The 20,172-nt window shown below is 38.1% G+C and overlaps 1 protein-coding gene across 1 annotated transcript in view; it reads right to left on the bottom strand.

The window, feature by feature from the left end:
• The window catches only part of TNNI3K (TNNI3 interacting kinase), a 282,005-nt gene that overhangs the window by 42,582 nt on the left and 219,251 nt on the right, over positions 1–20,172 (bottom strand). The window contains exons 22-23 of the mRNA XM_065895777.1: positions 15,783–15,842; positions 12,423–12,592 (exon numbers count right to left, since the gene is read on the bottom strand). Of these exons, the coding sequence (XP_065751849.1) occupies positions 12,423–12,592; positions 15,783–15,842 (230 nt within the window). The remainder of the gene's footprint in view (positions 1–12,422; positions 12,593–15,782; positions 15,843–20,172) is intronic.

The raw sequence follows: 20,172 nt of genomic DNA, 5'->3' as shown, positions 1-20,172 counted from the left end.
CATGATTTTTTCAGGCTGTCTTAACTGCTTACCTAAATACTAAGAAAAACTCAATCTCATGGTTTTCAAGGAGATAATAAGAAACAATGATTTGTGAAATGTCTTCTCTAATGAGAAATTTCCTGTTTCAAATACTGGCAAGCAAAAGAAGGATGTTGCAGTTTTTGCATTGTATGAGGGTTAGATTCAGTCTACCTGGAAGATGGTAAAGGTGAAAAGAAGAAAAAAAATCTATGAGGAATTAAACCTGTTAAACTGTGCAGTGCCACTGTAAGAGCTTCTTCAGAAATCTATTTAGAAATCTCTGCTCTTATATCTGAAGCATTACAGAGACACCAGCATTACCCACTTCTTATTACTGCAAACATGGCAACAGTTGCCATGCTAGCAAGAGATTCGAAGCACAAACACTGGAGTCAGGAGGGAGCAGGGCGGGGCCCGAGCTGGAGTCAGAGCTGCTGAACAGTGCACAGGGCTGCCTGTACAGATTTAATTAGGCCAGTTGTTCTCTTTGGTCCCCGTGCTGTGTCCTGTCAGACATTTCAGTAGAGCAGCAGCAGTCTCAAAAGCAGATTTTTTGGACCAGGTCTTTTACTATCAGTCGTACACAACCATCACCGCCAAAAGCAGGATCTGTGTGCTTTGATGAAGGCAAGAGTGGGTCTGGGCCCTTGTTTTGGTTATGAATGGAGAAAGGACAAGAGTTTCTCTTCGTTTCCAGGAATGAAAAACTCATAAAACTCTTATCATTAGAAAGTCAGGCTATTCCTTGTCCCAATATGTCATTTCACCTAATTGAAAACTGAGAAATCTGTCACCATTTATTTAGCAGTTTGCCTTGGGCGAATCTTTGCAGGTTCCCTTCCTGTGGCTGGGAATTAGTTAATTAGTATTACAAAATGCTTGAAGAGGGAAATGCACTCTGGCTCACCCTTTGGGTTTTGAGGGGGCCCATTTTAGGTTGCTAACAAGCACTGCTGAAGGATAGAAAAGAACCCGAGATTACAGCATCAGCCACGGTAAGAGCTGCATCTTTCCCTCTCTCAAGTGCCTATGTAGTAACCTACATATGTCACTTGCTCACTCTTTTCATGCAAATCTTTTTTGCTTGACAATAAATCAGGTCCTTGAAGCTTATAAAAAAGGTGTCAATTTTACACATGTAGGGCTCTTCTCATATCTTCACTTTTATTAATTTCCTATTTTTCATCACTTTCTCTTTTGAACAGAATATTTTGTTTGATGTTCTTTCTTTTACATTTTTCATGGAGAAAGGCTGTTTCAAACTAAGGGTGGTTTTAAAGTCAAGGAACTGAAGGAAAGAATCGACATTTTTCACCTGCTCCTAACTTTAAGGCTGAATGCCTCTGTTCAGTGAAATCTCTAAGGCTCTCTCCTCAGTACAGCAGTCAGAGGGCCGAAGGCCTCACCCGTGTTTTGTCAACTGATTGCTAGGTGGCGCTAGAGAGCAAGGCAACTAGAAAAGAGCTACTGACACAACTGCTGTAGGTCCACATTAGCTGGAAGGAAGTTCTTACATTGAGCCCTATTGCATTTCAGAACAGACTAGTTCCAATTTTGATGACTTGTAGGATATCAGCAACATGAGATGCAGAGAGCACCAGCAATCGATTTACAGTCTTCTGTCTTCCTTTCACTTTTTGTGTGTCTGTGTGCCTCTGGGAATTGTTGTCTTATTTCACTACAGTACTTTCTGAGTATGGTACCTAGGGCTGTGGTGAAGAGGTTTTGTATAAATATAAATAGATGGATATGCTTATTTTTTAACCTTTATGGAAATAGTTTTAACTTCCTCTACTTTCTTTAATTTTCCCTCCTTATTAGATGACATTCAAGCACATAATGAAGAGGTATAAGAAGTACTTTCACACCCTCACACAACATATGTAGCTATGTATTATCTCTCTCAACCCCATACCCCATGACATTAAGAAATTTTCTGCTTTTTTTAATTAGAAAAAATTTAGGGACAGATTTGAGCTTATAAAGAAAGAGATAAAAGGCAAATGACAGGCATCATGCCACTTGCTTAGACTCCCTTGATTAGGCAAGCAATGTCTTACTCTCCTCACTATACAAACAATGTGAACAAGGTCCATAGAACTTAAGTGAGTTAGACCACTTATAAGCTCAAAATACATTGCTGAATTGAGGATTAGGTATTAATGTGATGCTCTGATACACACTGGGCTCTTTTGTAAACACTAGATGTGATATTTTAAATCAACAATGTTTAACAAGTAAAAAAGAGTTCAGAAAGCCAAAGATGCTTTTTATTATTTTCTTAAATTTATAGATCTTAAAATTATTTCTATGTAGAATCAGCTAAAAGATTCTGGGCCTTCATTGTGTTTATGAGTTAAAGGGCAGTGTTTGTCTTCATTTCCAGGACTGAAAAACTCATGAAACCTTCATCACTGGATAGGTTTTATTTTGTTGAACAAAAATATCAGCTAAAAGATTCTTTTTTTGTTTTTAATACAGTGAATTCAATTGACTACTATAGTAGAGAGTACATTTAATGAGAAAAAAATGTCTGGTTTTACAATGTACTTAATTCAATAAAGAAATCATACTAATGTTCAAAACTGGTCCCCAAATATTTAGGAGGAAGGAGTTTATGTTTTTATATGTTCTGATTAGTTTTTGCTGCTTCTAGAAATGTGGCCAGGGAATAAGGCTGGTTTCCAGAGACATGATTAAAGAAGAGAGAGAGGACAGGGTTAGGCCACGGTCTGCTCGTGAATGAGGCAGCAGATATGGAATTTGTTTTGTCCAGGTTAGGTGTGTATCAGTGCAGGCAGCTGATTATAAAGATCTGTTATGAGCAGGCATAAGCTGAGGTAAAGTGGCTAGTATCAGAGTGAGAAGGGAAATTTTTCCTTCAATCAAAGGCTGTACTGGCCATAGACTGAGAATGAGCTACGTTCCATTGAAGCTGGAAGAGTTTTCGAGGCAGGTAGTTCAGTACTCTGGATAGCTCCCTGCTGATTATCCTCAAAGCCCAAACCAGAGGTTAGAAGTTTCTGCTTCTTAAAGACAGTTCAAACATGTTGGCCAAGCATAGTCTCCAGAGGCAGCATGGTGTAATGGAAACACCACCAGATAGGCCCAGATTCAACTATTAATTACCATTTTTCCACTATACAGTTTCATTAAAATTACTTAAATCGTTGGAGTCTCAGTTGTAAAACAAACTGAAAAATGGAAACCAGGAGGCCTACTTCATAAGATCATTGTGAGGATTAAATGGAATCATGTTGTGAGGCCTATCATGATCATTCATTCATTCCACAAATAGGTATTTAGCAACTATTAGACCCTATTCTAAGTACTGGAGACACAGAATCAAAAAGGAGAGATATTCATGCTCTCATGATGTTTACAATTTAGTGTAGATACCAATAAAAAAGTAAGTGGTTGGCTAAAAGTATACTTCCAGGCAGATGTAAGTGCCATGAAGAAGCTATTCTACTGATTCTTGTGGGCCTAAAGCTTGAATTTTATTGGACTACATGGGAGAAATAGCATGGGCCCACGCCAGGTGGGAGGTCAGTTAATAAACACCTGTATAAAGCTAAAATCTTTGAAGGACAACACCAAGATTGGGTGAGCCAGGAATAATAACATCCATTCTACATAGGAAGATACAGAGGATAATTGCTCTATGTCATCCTTGGCTCCAGATAAACTGAGAAAAATGAAAAAATGAAATATTTGCCCTGAGAGGTCCGATCCACAAGCCCATTCACATGCAAGTTTTAAAACAAAAATATCACTACATGTGTTTTACGGAAAACTCCAAGTTGAAGTTTTTAAGTGGTTTGGTGGGTTAGTGTCCCCAGATAATCAGAAAGAGCAAAAGCAAATCATCTGTGAAGTAACTTACACCAAATAAAGGTCAAAAAATTGCCAGCGATAAAGTTCCAAGGAATATGAGCTACAATAGAAACAAAAATTTCTAAATACATTTTAAAACAAGGAGTAAGAATTATCAGGAACAATGAACTACATAATTATATCCAAAAACTTCATATAGAGAAATAGCAGATATTCAGGTATATTAATAGAATCTAAAATAAATGTGTATGAAAAGAAGAAATAATTTAGAAGTGTGTAGAAGAAACAGATTTTCAAAAGAGTCTAGTCAAATTGCAAAAGCTATACAATTTCTAGAATTGGAATAGATATTAGAAATGAATTGAATTAGAAGTGCAATGAAGAGAGCAGCATATTAGATCCAGCTACCAAGTGTACTGGATAGATTTGAAGAAATTACCAGAAAGCAGCATAGAGAAAGTAAAGGGTGGAAAATTTTTAAAAAAAGATTGAGAAATGTGGAAAATAGAGTGAGAAGATCTAAAATACATCTAATTAGAAGTCCATAAAGAGAGAAGATGGGGTAAAGACATATTAGAAGAGGTAGTGACTGAGAATTTTCCAGAATTTATGAAAGATATCAATCTTCAGATTCTGGACATCTAATAAATTCAAAGCAAGATAAATAAAAATAAATCCATACCTGTATACAACATAGTTAAACTGTACAATACAAAAAACAAAGAGAAATTCTAACAACAATTAGAAAGGGCAGATTAAAAATAAAATAAATGACAATTAGATTCACAGATAATATTTTAACAGCAGCAACAACAACAAAGATATGGAAAAGCACGTTAAAGTTTCAGGGGAAAATAATTAAACACCTTAAATCCCATATCCACTAAAATATACCTCAAGAAAGAGGGAAAATAAAGGTGTTTTCAGAATGGAAAACTCCTTTTCCGTTCAATAGTAAGATAAGAGAATCTCAGGTGAGAGTTACCTAAGGAGACAAATGTGTTCATGAACTAATGCTCTTGTGAAGGAAGGCTCTTCTTTTTGGCCTTTTACCTGGGTAGCCTCTTCTGACATCAAACATCCCAGCAGCTTTTAAAATCCCTCTGTTTTTATGTAGCTTCGTGAGAGATCCCATAGCTTTTCCAAACTTGGTTACATAGCTCCCATTATGGGGCCATAAAATAGAGAACAGAGGGCTTCCCTGGTGGCGCAGTGGTTAAGAATTCACCTGTCAATGCAGGGGACATGGGTTCAAGCCCTGGTCTGGGAAGATCCCACATGCCGCGGAGCAATATTTGGGAGTAGGACAAGTATATTAATATAAAATTTATTAAGTTTAATATGTTAAAGTTTCTAGGGTACCCACTAAGGAACAGAAAACCAGAGTGCCTATTCAAATAATCCAAAGGAAAACAGGCAAAGGACAGAGTGAGAAAAAAACCCAGAGAGAATAAAATAATATGGTAGCAATGAATTCAAATTATTTCAGCAATCACAATGAATGTAACAATCAACATGACAAAAGGTATAAGAACCTTGCAGAGAAGATTATAAAACCTAACTAAAAGATGTTAAAGAACATCTAAATAAGTACAAAAAGTACTATGTTCATGGAAAGGGACACTCAATATCATAAAGATGTCATATCTTCCCATATTGATCTATAGGTTTAAAATACCTATAATCAAAATCTTATGTTTTTGTGAAAAAATGCAAGCTGATTATAAAATTTATATGGAAGAAAAAAAGTCAAGAATAGTCAAGATGGGCTGTGCCCTACCAGAAATCAAGAGTTTAATAATGCTATTGTAATTAAAATCGTATACAACTGACACAGGGATAAACAAATGTCCCAATGGAACAGAACAGAAAAACTGAAAACAGACCTATCTAAATGTAGATCCTTGATATGTGAAAGAACTCCTTTTATAGATCACTGAGAAAGGGATGACTATTCTTTTTAAAAAGGAGGAAAAGAAAGTTCATGGTCGTTATTTCATGTTTGTTCATCCTGTTCGCTTTATACCTGAACTATATTTCCATCATCTCTCTCTTCAGTGAAACCTTTCTCAACTACCTCAACTCAAAGCAAACTCCCCTTTTAAAACACACCGGGAATGAATATGTCAGTGCCTTCTTTTGTCACACGTTTCCAGCACCCAAATTCTATCCGTTTGTTTATTACAAAGAAGTAAGCAGACATTTAATGCCCTAATAGTGAGGGGGTGGGATGGAAAGAAGTTTGAATTAACTGGTTGCTCATTATTTTTGGACAAAAAAAATTTGAACTTGACCGGAAAGTAAGGGTCAAAATTCTGAGCGCCACAGTTTTACTCAAATTTCAGAAATACAAAGCATGGTATTCATAGCCCAACTAATGATTCCTCTAATTTATTATAGATAAAAATATTTAATATTCACCACTTACAGTTCAGTTATAAATGAGATATTGTAGGCACCAGAAAAAAAAAACACAAAAGAAAATTTCTTCCCTTAAAGTATTTATGAGCTAATGGGGAATTAAAAATAAATGATCATAATAAAAGACAAAATAACACAAATGTATAAAGTGGCACAAACTACCGTGGCCTTTGGTAAGGCATAACTGAGGAGGAGTTAGTCCCAGAAAAGGCTCTTTCATGACATAGTGATCAAACTGACTAGATATTACTGAAGGCTGATTAATATTTTGATAAGATTGGGCAGGACTGTTGAGGTTAAAAAATAGGATATAGGAATAGGTTGACAGTAAATTAAACATGGGGTGTGTATGGGAAATAGTAGCACTTCTAGTTTGTCTATAGTGTGTGTCATCAGGGATGCTATTGCTATTCTGTGCAGGATAATTCTTTATTCTGTGGGATTGTCCAAAACATTGTAGGAAATTCAACACTCTGCCCCTCCGCACTAAATATCAGTGACACCTCCCTTGTCACTGGGAAATACCAAAAATACCAAAATACCAAAAAATATGTCTTACAGTTCCCAAAACCCTAGAGAATTTTTTGAGAAGAGAAGTGACGGCATCAATGTCTAGAACCACTGGAACATCTGATGTTCACTGCAGGGTAAAACTGGAAATGTGTTTCACTGGTCATTTTGGATTCTGGATGACATAACGTCACTTAATTTTAGAGGCAATGTGGAATTATTGGTAGTTTTAAAGTAGGGTAGTGATATAATTGGAGGTCTACAGAAGGAAGATTACGCTGGCAGTAGAGGGTTAAGTGGATTATGGCATGGGGAAGCTGGGACTTGAGGGAGAGAATTTAAAGACATGACAAAGAAAGCAGAGCAGCCAAGTTTGGACATATGGACTGGGGGCTAACTGTGTGTGTGTGTGTGTGTGTGTGTGTGTGTGTGTGTGTGTGTGTGTGTGCGTGTGTGTGTGTGTGTATGTGTGACACAGAGAGCAAGAGAGAGACAGAGAGTTAGAGCCATGGGTTGAAACTGCTGATTGTGGTGAGCTGGCAAGAGAAATAAATTGGGAATGAAGAAGGGATTGGAAGAAAAGTGAGTATTTAAGGAGCCTGAGGGAAGTTTCAGTACAAAGAAGCATGGAGGAGAGGTAGTAGACTAAAAAGGGGAGTATTTGCCCTTCGGTGGTGAAGAGACACCACACTATGGCTGAAACTGGATAAACCATCCTGCTCCACAGAAGCGAGTGGACACAAGCCCCTCACCGCTCCTTTTTTCATTCCTCCTAGGAGCATTGGTTTCATGGTGCTATCATCTTACACAGTTGCTGCATTCTGGAAAAACTATGTGTAAGTTAAAATTTGATAACATATTCAACTTTTATAAGTTGAATTGCATTCTAAGTGCACTAGGCAAGCTTTCTATTTAAAGGAACCCTTTCATGGACCCTTTTGTAATGTGAAAAATTAATTCCAAATCAATCTGTTTCACAGTTCCAATCTCTGGATCTCTGCTCTCTTCTCCTGGACAGCTAACTAGGTCATAGCGTTCTATTCTCAGAGCCCAGCCCCACATAAACACTAATTGGTTTTCACATCTGAAAGGTTGTGTATCACTTTGTCATTTCTAAATTTACATGATGTAATCCATGTACAAGATGGGAGATTTCATACCCTGTGGGAGGAGCAAGTGCCACATGCTTAGTTTTCCAAATATATCTAAAGACACAAAGTATTTTAAAAGAGGCAGAACTTCAGGAGTGCCTTCCCCAAACTCAGATTTCATCAGTTTGGGATTGCAGCAGGAATTAACAAATGTGTATTACCTTTGGAGAAGATATCTGACACAGTTTCCCACCTTGATATTTATTTTATAAAGACAAATAATAATTAAAAAATGTGGAAATAGAAACCAAAACCCCCGCCAAATCAAGAATTACAAAATTACAGGCTGTAACTTTCATAACCCCAAAATTGAAAAAATAAATGCACTATTTTTAAGACATTGTTGAGGGCTCCGAGACCCAAAATTGGTAACATTTTGGGTGAGGACTACAGGCCATATCTTGCTGCTATTTAAGAAAAAATAATGCTGGGCTAAAAATTACACCTTGTGTGATTGTAACGAGTTAGTTAGAAAGCCTCTTAGATCAGAGGTTGCTAGCACCTTGCAAGGACTTTTGGGAGAGACCACACAGGTAATCAGCCTTCAGAATGGTCGCCTTTTGTCACAGCTGCTGTTTTACCTTGGCACTCACGGTCCTCTTTTGTTTATCCCATCAGTTGCATCAGATTGACTGGAAGGTTAGATTGTAGTATTCTCTTTCAGCATGCTTCTCATGCTTGGATGTATATTGGGCTCACCTGGAAAACTTTAAAAGCTCCTGAAGTCTGGATGCCATCCCCATGGATTTTGGTTTAATTGGTCCTGGACACTGGTACTTGTAAAAGTTCCCCAGGTGATACTTAATGTGCAGCCAAAGAGCCGGCTGAATTCCAGGTTGTTAAACTCACGACCCTGCTGGATCCTTGGATTCTTTGACTTTAAGAACCTATTGATCTCTGGTCTCATTTGCTCTTTCCTATACACATGCTGAAAAGGCAGGCTTGGGAGGAGTCATTGAATTCTTTCCCTGACCAACTTCCAGAAGACATTGGAAGAAGTCCAGCAAATACAAGTATTGGCAAAATATATCAAACTTCTGAAAAGTGACCCCTCCTGTGCCAGAGAAATTCAGAAAGCATAGGAGAGTCCTGCGTGAGGACTCCAATTCTGCTTCAATAAACTTAATAAAGTTACTTACCCTTTCTGAGCCTCAGTTTCCTTATCTATAAAAATTGGAATACCTAACTTCTAAGGTTTACTTAAATGAGTATTCAAAGTGTCTAAAATAGTGCCTGGCATGCAGTAGAAATGCAATAGTGATAGCTATTTAAAAGGAAAGAATAGAGAAAATAATTAAAGCTTATTGACTGATTATGCTCCAAAATAATAATAATTACAAATTATTGAGCCAATTTATCCAATTTTTTATCCTCAGAACAAATATTTGTTACATATTGACTTCATTCCAATTACACTGCTAGCTACTAGGGTTACAGATATGAATAAAACAGACATGGTGCATCTTACAACTTAGCTAAATGCTTTACTTATTTCTGGAGTTGATTTCAAGCAGTCCAAAGATTGACCTTACTAGAGGAGTGATACAACTACAAACTGATCTTCAATGCACCCTTACAACAAATACTCAGGGTGTGCTAGGCTGTTAAGAGAAATTTGTACCAAGTAGACAGACAAGTACTTATCAGGGTTCCATAACTGTCCCGAAGGGCCAGGGAGGTATAAAAAACCATGTGAGAATATCAAAGGGAGCGTCTCAAAACACCTGATGATTTTTTCCCACCCTGTTTGGGCAGTTTTCGGAGTAGTGGTGTACCTTCTTCCGGGTTCTTGAAGGCCAGAGCAGCTGTGTTCCCTCCACCCCCAACCCATCCAGTTGGGTGTGCTGCTGTGCCTCCCATCTGGGTAGCTGTCTATGTATTATAAGTTGTGTGACTTACCTACATTATGGGAACTTGCACCCTCTGCTTGGGTCTGTTGGCATTTTTCACTCAGTCACTCTTGTGACAATATTGCCTCTCCCAGTAACAATCCTAAGAGCTAGTATTACTATCTGTATATTACATATAAGATGTAGGTAACTTGCCCAAGGTCACTGAGCTCTTAAGTGGTAAAGCAAGGACTGAACCTCACATCCAACTCCACAACTCATCCTCTTAACCTCTGCCTCAAGTGGACAAAGCTTGGGTGACTATGCTTTGGAAATACCAAAATCTGTCTCTTCAGATAATTTTAAAACCACAAGTAAAGAAGAAGAAGAGCAGATGGAATTGAAGATGATGTTGTGACTGAACCTAATCTAATCTTGGCCTATGAGCCCCTTATGAAATTATGTGAGAGACTGGAGTCCAATAAAGAGTTGTGTTCAGTTTGCCTTGTTATCAATCAAGCCTGCTGATACTTAACTTCATGACATTCCATAGATTAAAGTTCATGATTCAGGTTCTCATCTCTTCATAGCTGCAGCTGCAACTCTTTTGTCAGACCAGGAATATAATAACTATGGCTAAAAAGGCAACAGTAGCAATTTGTAGATGGTATAGGATCCTTGCTAAATCCAGATAATCTTTCCTCAACTTCAGGATAAAAATGTTGACTCTGATGACAGAATGTGTGAATGTGTATATGTGCATGTGTATGTATAAGTGCACATGTGTAATGGCTCATGTACAAATGCTCTGGAGCACATGTGGAAGGACAGAGATTTTAAGCCAGTCTTTTCTGATTTTCCAGGAGTTGCAGTATGCACTTTGTAGGGTATCCATGGAGCTCACAGTGCCTGCCTTTATTGTTCTCCATCCAGATCAGGCCATTGGCGACCAGGTTTACATACATGAAATATGACCCCACCTTCACTCCAACCACATTTGTTTAGACCAGAGGTGGCCATATAATCCAAAGGGACCAATCATATTTTCTCGCATGGCAGACTGTACTTATTCCTACTTCGTTATGCTTTTTGTATTTATGTCCTTTGCCATATGACTCTGTAGGACCTCCCACTAGAGGCTGAGTATATCTTCTCTCCCTATCGATGTTGGACTCAGCTATGCGACTTGCTCAAGGAATGTCGTAGGATGCAGGAGACTGTGTATTGGGGATTGGGGCGTGTAAATGGCACAGTTTGCTATGGAAGAAAGCTGAACTCTTTTTCCCTCTTTTTCTGACTTGCCCCTTTGCTTAAACTTTTTTTTGTGGCTTTTGTTTTTCCTTGAGGTAAAGTTCACATCATATAAAATCAATCATTTTAAAGTGAAAAATTCAGTGGCATTTAGTATATTCACAATGTTTTGTAACCACCACCTCTATCTAATTCCAAAATATTTTCATCCCCCCAAAATAAAATCCCATATCCATTAAGCAGTTACTCTCAATTTCCTCCTCCCCAACCCAGACCCTGGGGCCACCAATCTACTTTTTTGTTTTTATGGGTTTACCTATTGTTATTGATGGAATTGTGTCCGCCCCTCCCTCCAAATTCATATGTTGGGGCCCTAACCCCGTAGGTGACTGTATTGGAAATAGGGCCTTTAAGGTTGTGATTAAGGTTAAATGAGGTCAGAAGAATGAAGCCCTTGATCTGACAGAATTTGTGCCCTTATCAAAAGATAAAAAGACTCCAGAGCTCTCTCTGCCATGTGAGGGTACAGTGAGAAGGTGGCCATCTGTAAACCAGGAAAATTTGAAAGTCCCACTAGAACCCAAACATGCTGGCACACTGATGTCAGATTCCAGCCTCCATGGTGAGAAATTTCTGTTGTTTAAATCATCCAATCTATGGTATTTTGTTATAGCTACCCAAACTGACTAGTACACCTATTCTGGATATTCATATAAATAGGATCATACAATATGTGATTTTTGTCCCTGGCTTCCTTCATTTAGCATGTTTTCAGGGTTCATCCATGCTGTAGCATGCGTCAGTATGTCATTCCTGTTACGGCTGAATAATATTCTATTGTATGGATACCACATTTTTTATCTATTCATCTGTTGATGGATATTTTTTCCCCCACCTTTTGGCTATTGTGAATAGTGCTGCTATAAACACTTGAGTACAGGTATTTGTTGAGTATCTATTTTCAATTCTTTTGGAAATATACCTAGAGGTGGAATTGCTGGGTCATAAGGTAATTCTCAGAACACTGAACTTTTGGTGCTCAGACCTTCAGAGTTGCTTCTTGATTCCCACACAAGAAATTCTTCCTTAAATTCCATAAGAAACTCCCAGAATACTTTAAATAAATTCCTATTGTTGCTGTAGCTAGACAGTTCTTGCTGTAGTTAGACAATTCTTGCCTAAGCAAGAGTTAACCCGAAGCTTAGAGAACCTAGACTAACAGACAACAAAATTTCTAATTTTTTGGTCAAAATATTAGAAGAAAAATAGGTTCAAAACTTCCCTTTCAAAGTTTGCCACAGGGGTGGTAAGTTCCTTGTTGATACTAAGCAAATCAGGTGATTATCTTGATGAAATTCTGGAATCTGACTTGACTGTGTAACTGTCAACTACCACTTACCTTTGGGACCAGGCAGCATAGGACCTTGCATTTAGAGCATATTCCAATTCAAAACGACTCCGTAAAGCTGCCACGTGGCTCCGGCCAGGCCCTCCGCGGCTCAGCAGACAATCAGAAGAAGAGGAAGGTGAGAGAGACCCACTGCTGTTACTTGATGCAGGAGACATCAGCTGAGTGAAGGAGGGGCAATTTCAATCAATTAATAAATCCAACAGGCTTAACATCATAGTATAGAATGTAGATTTATTTTAACTTTCCATTCGAGGATTTCTTATATTTTAATTTCTATTCATCTCAGCTTGCTTTTCCTTTCAGCCTCTGATGGCAACACCTGGCTAGCTTTTTTTGACCCAGTTCTGTGATAAGAGCTGGCCCATAAAACTTATGCTTGTCTTTAACAAAACACAGTAGGCTCAAATCAGATTCATAAAATAGAACATTATTATATAATGGTTAAAAGATTCTCTACATTTTTCACTATGGTAATGAGGTTCATGGCAGACTTCCTTTAAATTGGAGCTTACAATTATTCCCTTTACATAAAATTATTCCCTTTACATAAAATGGATTTACACACTTTCCCCAAAATACATCCATTTTATAAAATGAAGGCTGCTTTAATGTCCAGCAAGCATGAGGACTAAATAGAGTTGTTGTAAGAGAATTATAAAAAATATTTACAAATAGTTAAGTATAGTTAGGAAATAGAAGAGTGTGAGGGAAGAAAATGAGAAAGAGAAGAGGAAAAATAAGAAAGAAGTTTTCTTGAACTTTTGACACCCTTGTTACTTATGCACTCTACGTAACACGACTGAGAATATTAGTGCTTTGACATTATAATTTCATAAGACATGTAGAGAGCAGACTTTGGTTTTAAAAAAATAATATATATAAATTCTAAACTCTTCACAGTAGCCAAGACATTTCTAAGTAAAGCTCCGAGAATCATGTGATGTCAGTATTGAAATGAAGCTTCAAACCCTTCAATGATTTAATCTCTTTTATGCATCCTTTTCAAGTCAGCTATGCAATCTGATGGGGAACCTCCAGTGATGGGGAACTCACTGTCTCCAGATCCATTCATTTATGTTAGGACAGCTCCGACCAATGGAAAGTTCTTCCTCACAATTAACCAGTTCTATTATTGTACTTCATTTCCATCTGTTGGCCCACAGAGAACTAGGTCATTCCCTTTCTTATATGACAGTTCTTCAGATGTTTAAAAACAGCTGTTGACTCATCCTAGATTTGTCTTCTCTGGGATAAGCATCCCTGGTTCCTCTAATTGGCTCTCACATACAGGATTTTCAATCCATTCACCACTCTGATCTCTATTCCCTAAAATTTGTGTTCCAGTTTTAATTATCCCTTTAAAAGGACATAACTGGGAACTATTTTGTTTGGCCATCTCAGGAGAGAGAGGAATGATCACATTCTTTATTCAGATGCAAGACAGATACTTCATATTCTAACTCCCCAAAAGCTTATTATCCACTAACCTTCATGATGCTCCTAAACCATATCTCCAACATTTGATTCTTTTACTATTGTTTCTTTGACTCTGGTGTATGATGATATATTTATTCCTATTAAATTATTTCTTAGACATGTCCTACTACTTTTCCTGCTTTCAAATATTTGTTGTCTCTCTCAACTTTACTATATCTACAAATGTGATGAGCAGAGCCTTCCTCACCTTGATCTTAACCACTGACTAAAAAGTTGAAGAGTAGAGAGGATAGAGCCTTAATGGAGCTACACAAGTTAAGATCCTTAAAGATGATTCTAGTTCATTAATTAGTGCAATGCAGTTCAGCAAATTCTCTTTGCATATAGCCCATAGTTATTCGTCTTTTCCACTAGAGGAGATTGTGCTAAGAGGCTTGGTCAATATAACAAGACTAGCTAGCTTAGCAGATCCTACCATTGTCCCTGTTTCTGGAATTCTCTCTCTGATCTAACTGGATATATTCCAGGCTTGGCACAGCCTTGCTCTGTCAAACACAAAGGTTCAGAGTGAGAAGATACTTGGAACTCAAGCCTGAAAAGCATCTCTCAACATCCCAAGCCTCTGGCAGATGCTCTTGTTAGTAGGGGCTGCTGTAGTCCCACCAAATATACTTCTACTTCTCTCCACCTCATTTGTTTCAGGACTGAAGAGAAGGGAAAGGAAGTTTTATGTTTAAAGAGTAAAGCTTCCTCTTTGTAAGTTCCAGTAAAGATTCATGAGACAGAGCCACTCACTTCAGGCAGTAATCGCAGACCTGGAACACTTTTCCGAAAGATTAGGTTCCAGGGAATTCCCTGGTGGTGCAGTGGTTAAGACTCCGTGCTCCCAGTGCAGGGGCCCCAGGTTCGATCCCTGGTCAGGGAACTAGATCCCACATGCATGCCACAACCAAGAGTTTGCATGCCACAACTAAAGAGCCCACGAGCTGCAACTAAGGATCCCGCCTGCCAGAAATAAGACCCAGCACAACCAAATAAATAAATATTAAAAAAAAAAAAGATTAGGTTCCAGTCACTCTTTGTTAAGATTTTAAGGAAAGAAAACTTTCCTTGGATGGTTCCACTTTGGGATTTAGTTGTGCAATCTCAGGTTGATGCTGTTTTTCCCCATTTTTGCCCCTCCATACACTCGTTTATACATGAGCCTGTATGTATGATGTCCATCCCTCTCTCCTGTAGCACTCACTTGCATTTGGGAATATGTTATTATTTTTGAATTAGTGTTCATGTTTCAGTTCCTTTGCCTATTTTCAAATGCTATCTCCTGAACAGGTGTATAGAAAATTAAGGCAATTATAGAGAAAATTAAAGCAAACAGCTCCTTGATATTAAGGAAAGAAAATTCCATTAGTCTCATTACCAACACACATCACTTTATGTAAAGTATGTGTGGTATAAAAGCAATGTCTCCCAATTAATTTATGTGCTAATTTTAGTAATAATTTTTCCGGTTCTTATTGAACATAAATGGACAATGGTTTAATGCTTTAGCTTACATTTCGTTGTTTGTAAGAAATTTTGTATAGAAAGTAATGATTTACATAATTACCTTCTAACTCATTTGTTATTTTTAAAGTTTTACATATCAATTTTTTAAGCTATGCATACCCATGTCCATTTGCTTGCCTGATTATTTGTTGGAAGGGCCCCAATTCACTCTGAATTTGCCTTTGCCCTACAGATGCAGTCAATTCTCCTCCACCCTAAGAACTTAATTGACAGGGTGAAAATATGAATGGAGTTATGGACATACACTTTCTTTCCACAAGCACCACCTTAACTACATTCCCCAATGTCATTAGATATTCAAGCCTTTGTAATGGACATATTTCAGAAGCCATAAGTTCTTACCTCAGTGTTGCAGAGACACTCTTCTAACTTGGTAACAACTTCAGAAAATTCAGGTCTTCCCTGTAAATAAAGAAAAGACTTCTTTTCCCCAAAGAATAAAAGGGATGCAGCTATCTTTGGATTTTAAAATTGGATATTTGCATGTGCAAAGAATGAGATTAACAATAAAGTAGATTTTTATTTAAAATACACTTGTATTGAAGTGTTAATTGAATGTTCACTTGCTGTTCATGGAGGGATGTTGAGTCTCCCTCTGATAAGAGTTTTAAGTCAGAATTTGCAACTACATTCAGATAATGAAATAGTGGAAAAGCTTTAATTAGCTTTGTGTGCTTTAACGCGGCAGGTTTGCCTCTTCAAAATCAAACAATAAAAGTGAATACTAAAAACTATTAACTATCTCAGTGCCCTATAATACACTGTTCAATGTATCTGTAGGGAAAGAACTGCTACAGTTGATTTTCTAATTAGCTTTATTTTTGAAAATACCGTCTCAGATTCAAAACTAAGATCAATAGCAACCTCATGACTATGCCCTACTTTAGGGGTTAAGATGAGCCTTTAATCTTCAAAAACTGTCATTAAAGATATTGTCCACTATGAACCTTCGTGTCAGATGAGTTTGGTCAAATAAACATTTCTTGTATTCTGATTATATTCCAAGCTTTGTTCTAGTCGCTAGAGATATATAAATGATTATGGATCTAAGGAAAAAATTCTCGGGATTTTAGAAAAAGTTGGTTTCTTTTGAAGAAATTATATGCCTTCTTTTTTCAGGTACTAAGGACATGTTACATAACCTATCATTTCTCCCTTTATGAAACTTTCACTGCCAGGAGGTGGATAGCCCAATTTAACATTCAGGTGCAGTAACCAACTAATTTAGATTCTTAGTAGAACAATTTCTCCCTTAATATCTAGCCCTCCCCTGAGGACACTGCTTCCCCCAGGGCTCTCTCAAGAGGAAGCTGTTTTCTCTCACATATTCCTGGACTTCTAGGTGGGTGGGGATGGTACTGGGGGTAAGCGGGGGGTGGGGGTGGGGTCTGTGTCTTTCTCACTGACATTGTAACTTCCAAATGGTTTCTCCTGGAAGAGCCACCAGTTTGTCAAGCTTTTCCCCAGAGTCCCTCTCCTTTCTCTGAAGGTTTTGCATCTGGCTCACTGTCATGCTCTCTAGCACTACTCTCAGTGTTTTTATTATCCATGCAGATAATCATTAAGGTGGCCTGACCTCTGGGGCCCTTTGTCTCCTCTTCTGCAATGCTCTTATCCTCCACCTTCCCTTGCTCACTTAGCTCCCCGGTCATTCATACCCTAGGCCCTGTTACCAGTGACGCCTGCAACTCCTCCGTGCTCTGCATCCTCACAGTTTCCATCAGATGGCCATGGGGCTCTACCTCCTCTCTACCCAGCTCACTTTGTCCGGAGCTCTGACTCCAACAACTTTGACTGCATAAACCATCTTACCACTTAGGAAGACGCTGCTTTGCATTGTGAAGATTTTCAAATGTACCCTGAAGTAAAGGAAAATAGTGCAATAAACCCCTGTGTGTATATATATATATATATCATTCAGCCTTAAAAACCATGTTTTTGCTACTATTGTTCTATCTTTTTGTCTATCATCCGATGTCTCCCCTATTTTTTGTTCCTGTTACCATCTTTTCACCATCATCCAGTCACCTTATTTCCTCCATGATTTAGCTTAGATTACACTGGCCATCATATTCACTCCATCCTACATAGCCTCAACTCCCTTGCCCTATCATGAATTTTGTACACAGTTGGAAAAATCCTAGTCTTGATTAAATCCATCCTGACAGCTCTTATTTCAAAATTATGACCCTCTAACCTGAAGTGGACCCTCAGTACTGTTTAGAGAGTCTATTTTGTATTCCTAGCTCACTCTCTCTCACTCTCTAAATGGCTGTTTTGCACCTTCTCCTCTTTCCTCAAACCTCTAGTTCCCGCTAATACTTCAACCACCCACCTATATCTAAACTCACATCATCTGCCTTCACTCCCTTTTCTACAGATGAACTTTGCCTGATTCTATCCGAGGGCAATTCCTTCACTGTGTACTAGATCTTATCCTTGCTAATCTACTCAAGGACATTGCTCTGACAATAATTCTCCCTTCTATTTTTTGCATCATCAGCATTCCCTTTCTATTGTTTTATCCCATCAACATACAGACATATAAATTCTCTCATCTTAAAAACAAATAAACAAAAACAAAATAAAACTCTTGACTCTACTTCTTCCTCAAGCTACTACTCCATTTCTCTGTTCACCAAAATTGCTCTAAAGAGTTGCCTAAATTTGCAGACTCTTATTCTCCTTCCATCTGTCCTCCATCCCAATCAGGTTTTCTCCTATAACACTCTGCTGAAACTGCTCTTGTCAAGGATACAGACTTACCTCCTCATTGCTAAATCCATCTTACTTGGCACAGCATTAAATGCAAATAATCATTCTTTTGTCCCTGAAACATTCTTCAACTGGACTTGAGGTCACTATTTTCTCATTATTTTAATTCACTATTACTTGCTATTTCTCAGTCTTCTCTTTAGATTTCACTTCTCCTCTTTATCTTTAAATTTTAAATTGCACCAGGCCTCAGTCTTTGGGTCTCTTCTCTATTTAATTTGTTGAGGATTTAATTCAGTCTCATGGCTTTAAAAAACAACTTCCAAATATCTATATCTAGCTTAGTACTCTTTCTTGAACTCTTAACTCACATATGCAACTTCTTGCATTTATAGTCTTCTCTGCTTCAGTAAATGGCAACTCTATCCTTTCCGCTTCCAACCACAGGATAATATCTGAATTCTCTCTTTGTCATACTCTTGCTTCTAATTCACCAGCAAATCATAATCATTCTGCCTTCAAAATGTATCTAGAATCTGAATGAACAAACTGCATTTATATTGGATCAACCCTCCCCCAGATAACAACTGTGAACTCTGTATAAAATGTAAAAGACTGTGACCTGAAAGAAACAGAGAGTGAACAGGAGCAGGTAGATTTTGGAGGGGAGTCACAGAAGAAAGGAATGGCATAGGATAAGGTTCTTATCTTTTTTTTTTACAACATTTTCCCTAAGGGTAGGCCCCATCTGCATCTTAGAGAGCAATTAAAATTCTGATGGCGGCAAGCCTGCAGTTTTGCCTGCTTGAAGAACCCGAGGATAGAATTCAGGGCATCTAGGGTAGAGTGAATTAGCTATGGCTTTGTAACAAATTATCACAAGTGGTTTAAATCAATACCCATTTATTATCTCCGTGGGTCAGAGTCTAGTACAGGTTAACTGGGTCCCTTGCTCAGGACCTCACCAGATTAAAATCATGGTGTTAGTTCACTCTGTGATTCTCATCTGAGGCTCAGGGGCCTCTTCCAAGCTCACTGGTTACTGGAAGAATTCATTTCCTTCAGGTCCCTGTTTTCTTGCCAACTATTGTTCAGGGATAACGCTCAGCTTCTAGAGGATGCCCATAGTTCCTTGCCACATGGCTCCTATAAGCAGTTCACAACATAGCCATTTGCTTTCTTTCTGGCCAGCAAGGGCATGTTTTTCTAAACTTTTTCCCCTGTGACCAACTGGAGAAATATTCTTTGCTTTTAAAGGGCTCATCTGATTAGGTCATACCTACACAGAATAAGCTTTGTCTTGCCATATGAGGAAACATAATTATGGGAGTAATATCTCATCATATTCATAGGTTTTGTCCAAACTCAAACGTAGGTGGTATTCCTGGAAAAAAGTGGAAGGAATCTTGGGAGCCATCCTAGAATCCTGCTTATCACACGTAAGCACTAGAAAATGAGGGGAAATCCTAGAAGAAAGGGGTCTGGGAGAGGGAGCCCCAGAATATACATATAAACTCTGCCTAATTCTCTGGCTGACCTCTGAGCCACATATGCATAGAGCAGACTCTAAGCAGCCCAGGTAGGCTAAAAGAAGTGAACTGAGATTAGATCTTTTGCTCAATGCAGGACATTGTTCTTACTATTTTTTCAGTCTGAATTATCTAACTCTTATTCCTGCCTGTGGAAACCCTCTGCCCTCTTCAAGCCCAACTCACAAGACACATCCTTTATAAAGTGTCCAAGGATTTTGCAAAATAATTTTTCCCTATTATTTAGATTTATTTCATTCTATCTTGTGTTACAACTACCTATTTACATGTCTATATCACTAGCTGGAACATGATTTGAGGGTAAGCAAAGGCCTGTTTACTCCTGTATACCTAGCATGTTCCACTGCACAGGATAGTTTAGTTGAGCTCAAATTTGTTACATTAAATTGAATCATGATAATAAAAAATTATACAGAATCTGACTACCTCTCATCCTTGTCTAAACCATCATCTTTTGCTTGTATTAT

This window comes from Phocoena phocoena, chromosome 1 (genome assembly GCF_963924675.1).
Source record: "Phocoena phocoena chromosome 1, mPhoPho1.1, whole genome shotgun sequence".
Classification (NCBI taxonomy): Eukaryota; Metazoa; Chordata; class Mammalia; order Artiodactyla; family Phocoenidae; genus Phocoena; species Phocoena phocoena.
This window is presented reverse-complemented; position numbering and strand designations above follow the sequence as displayed.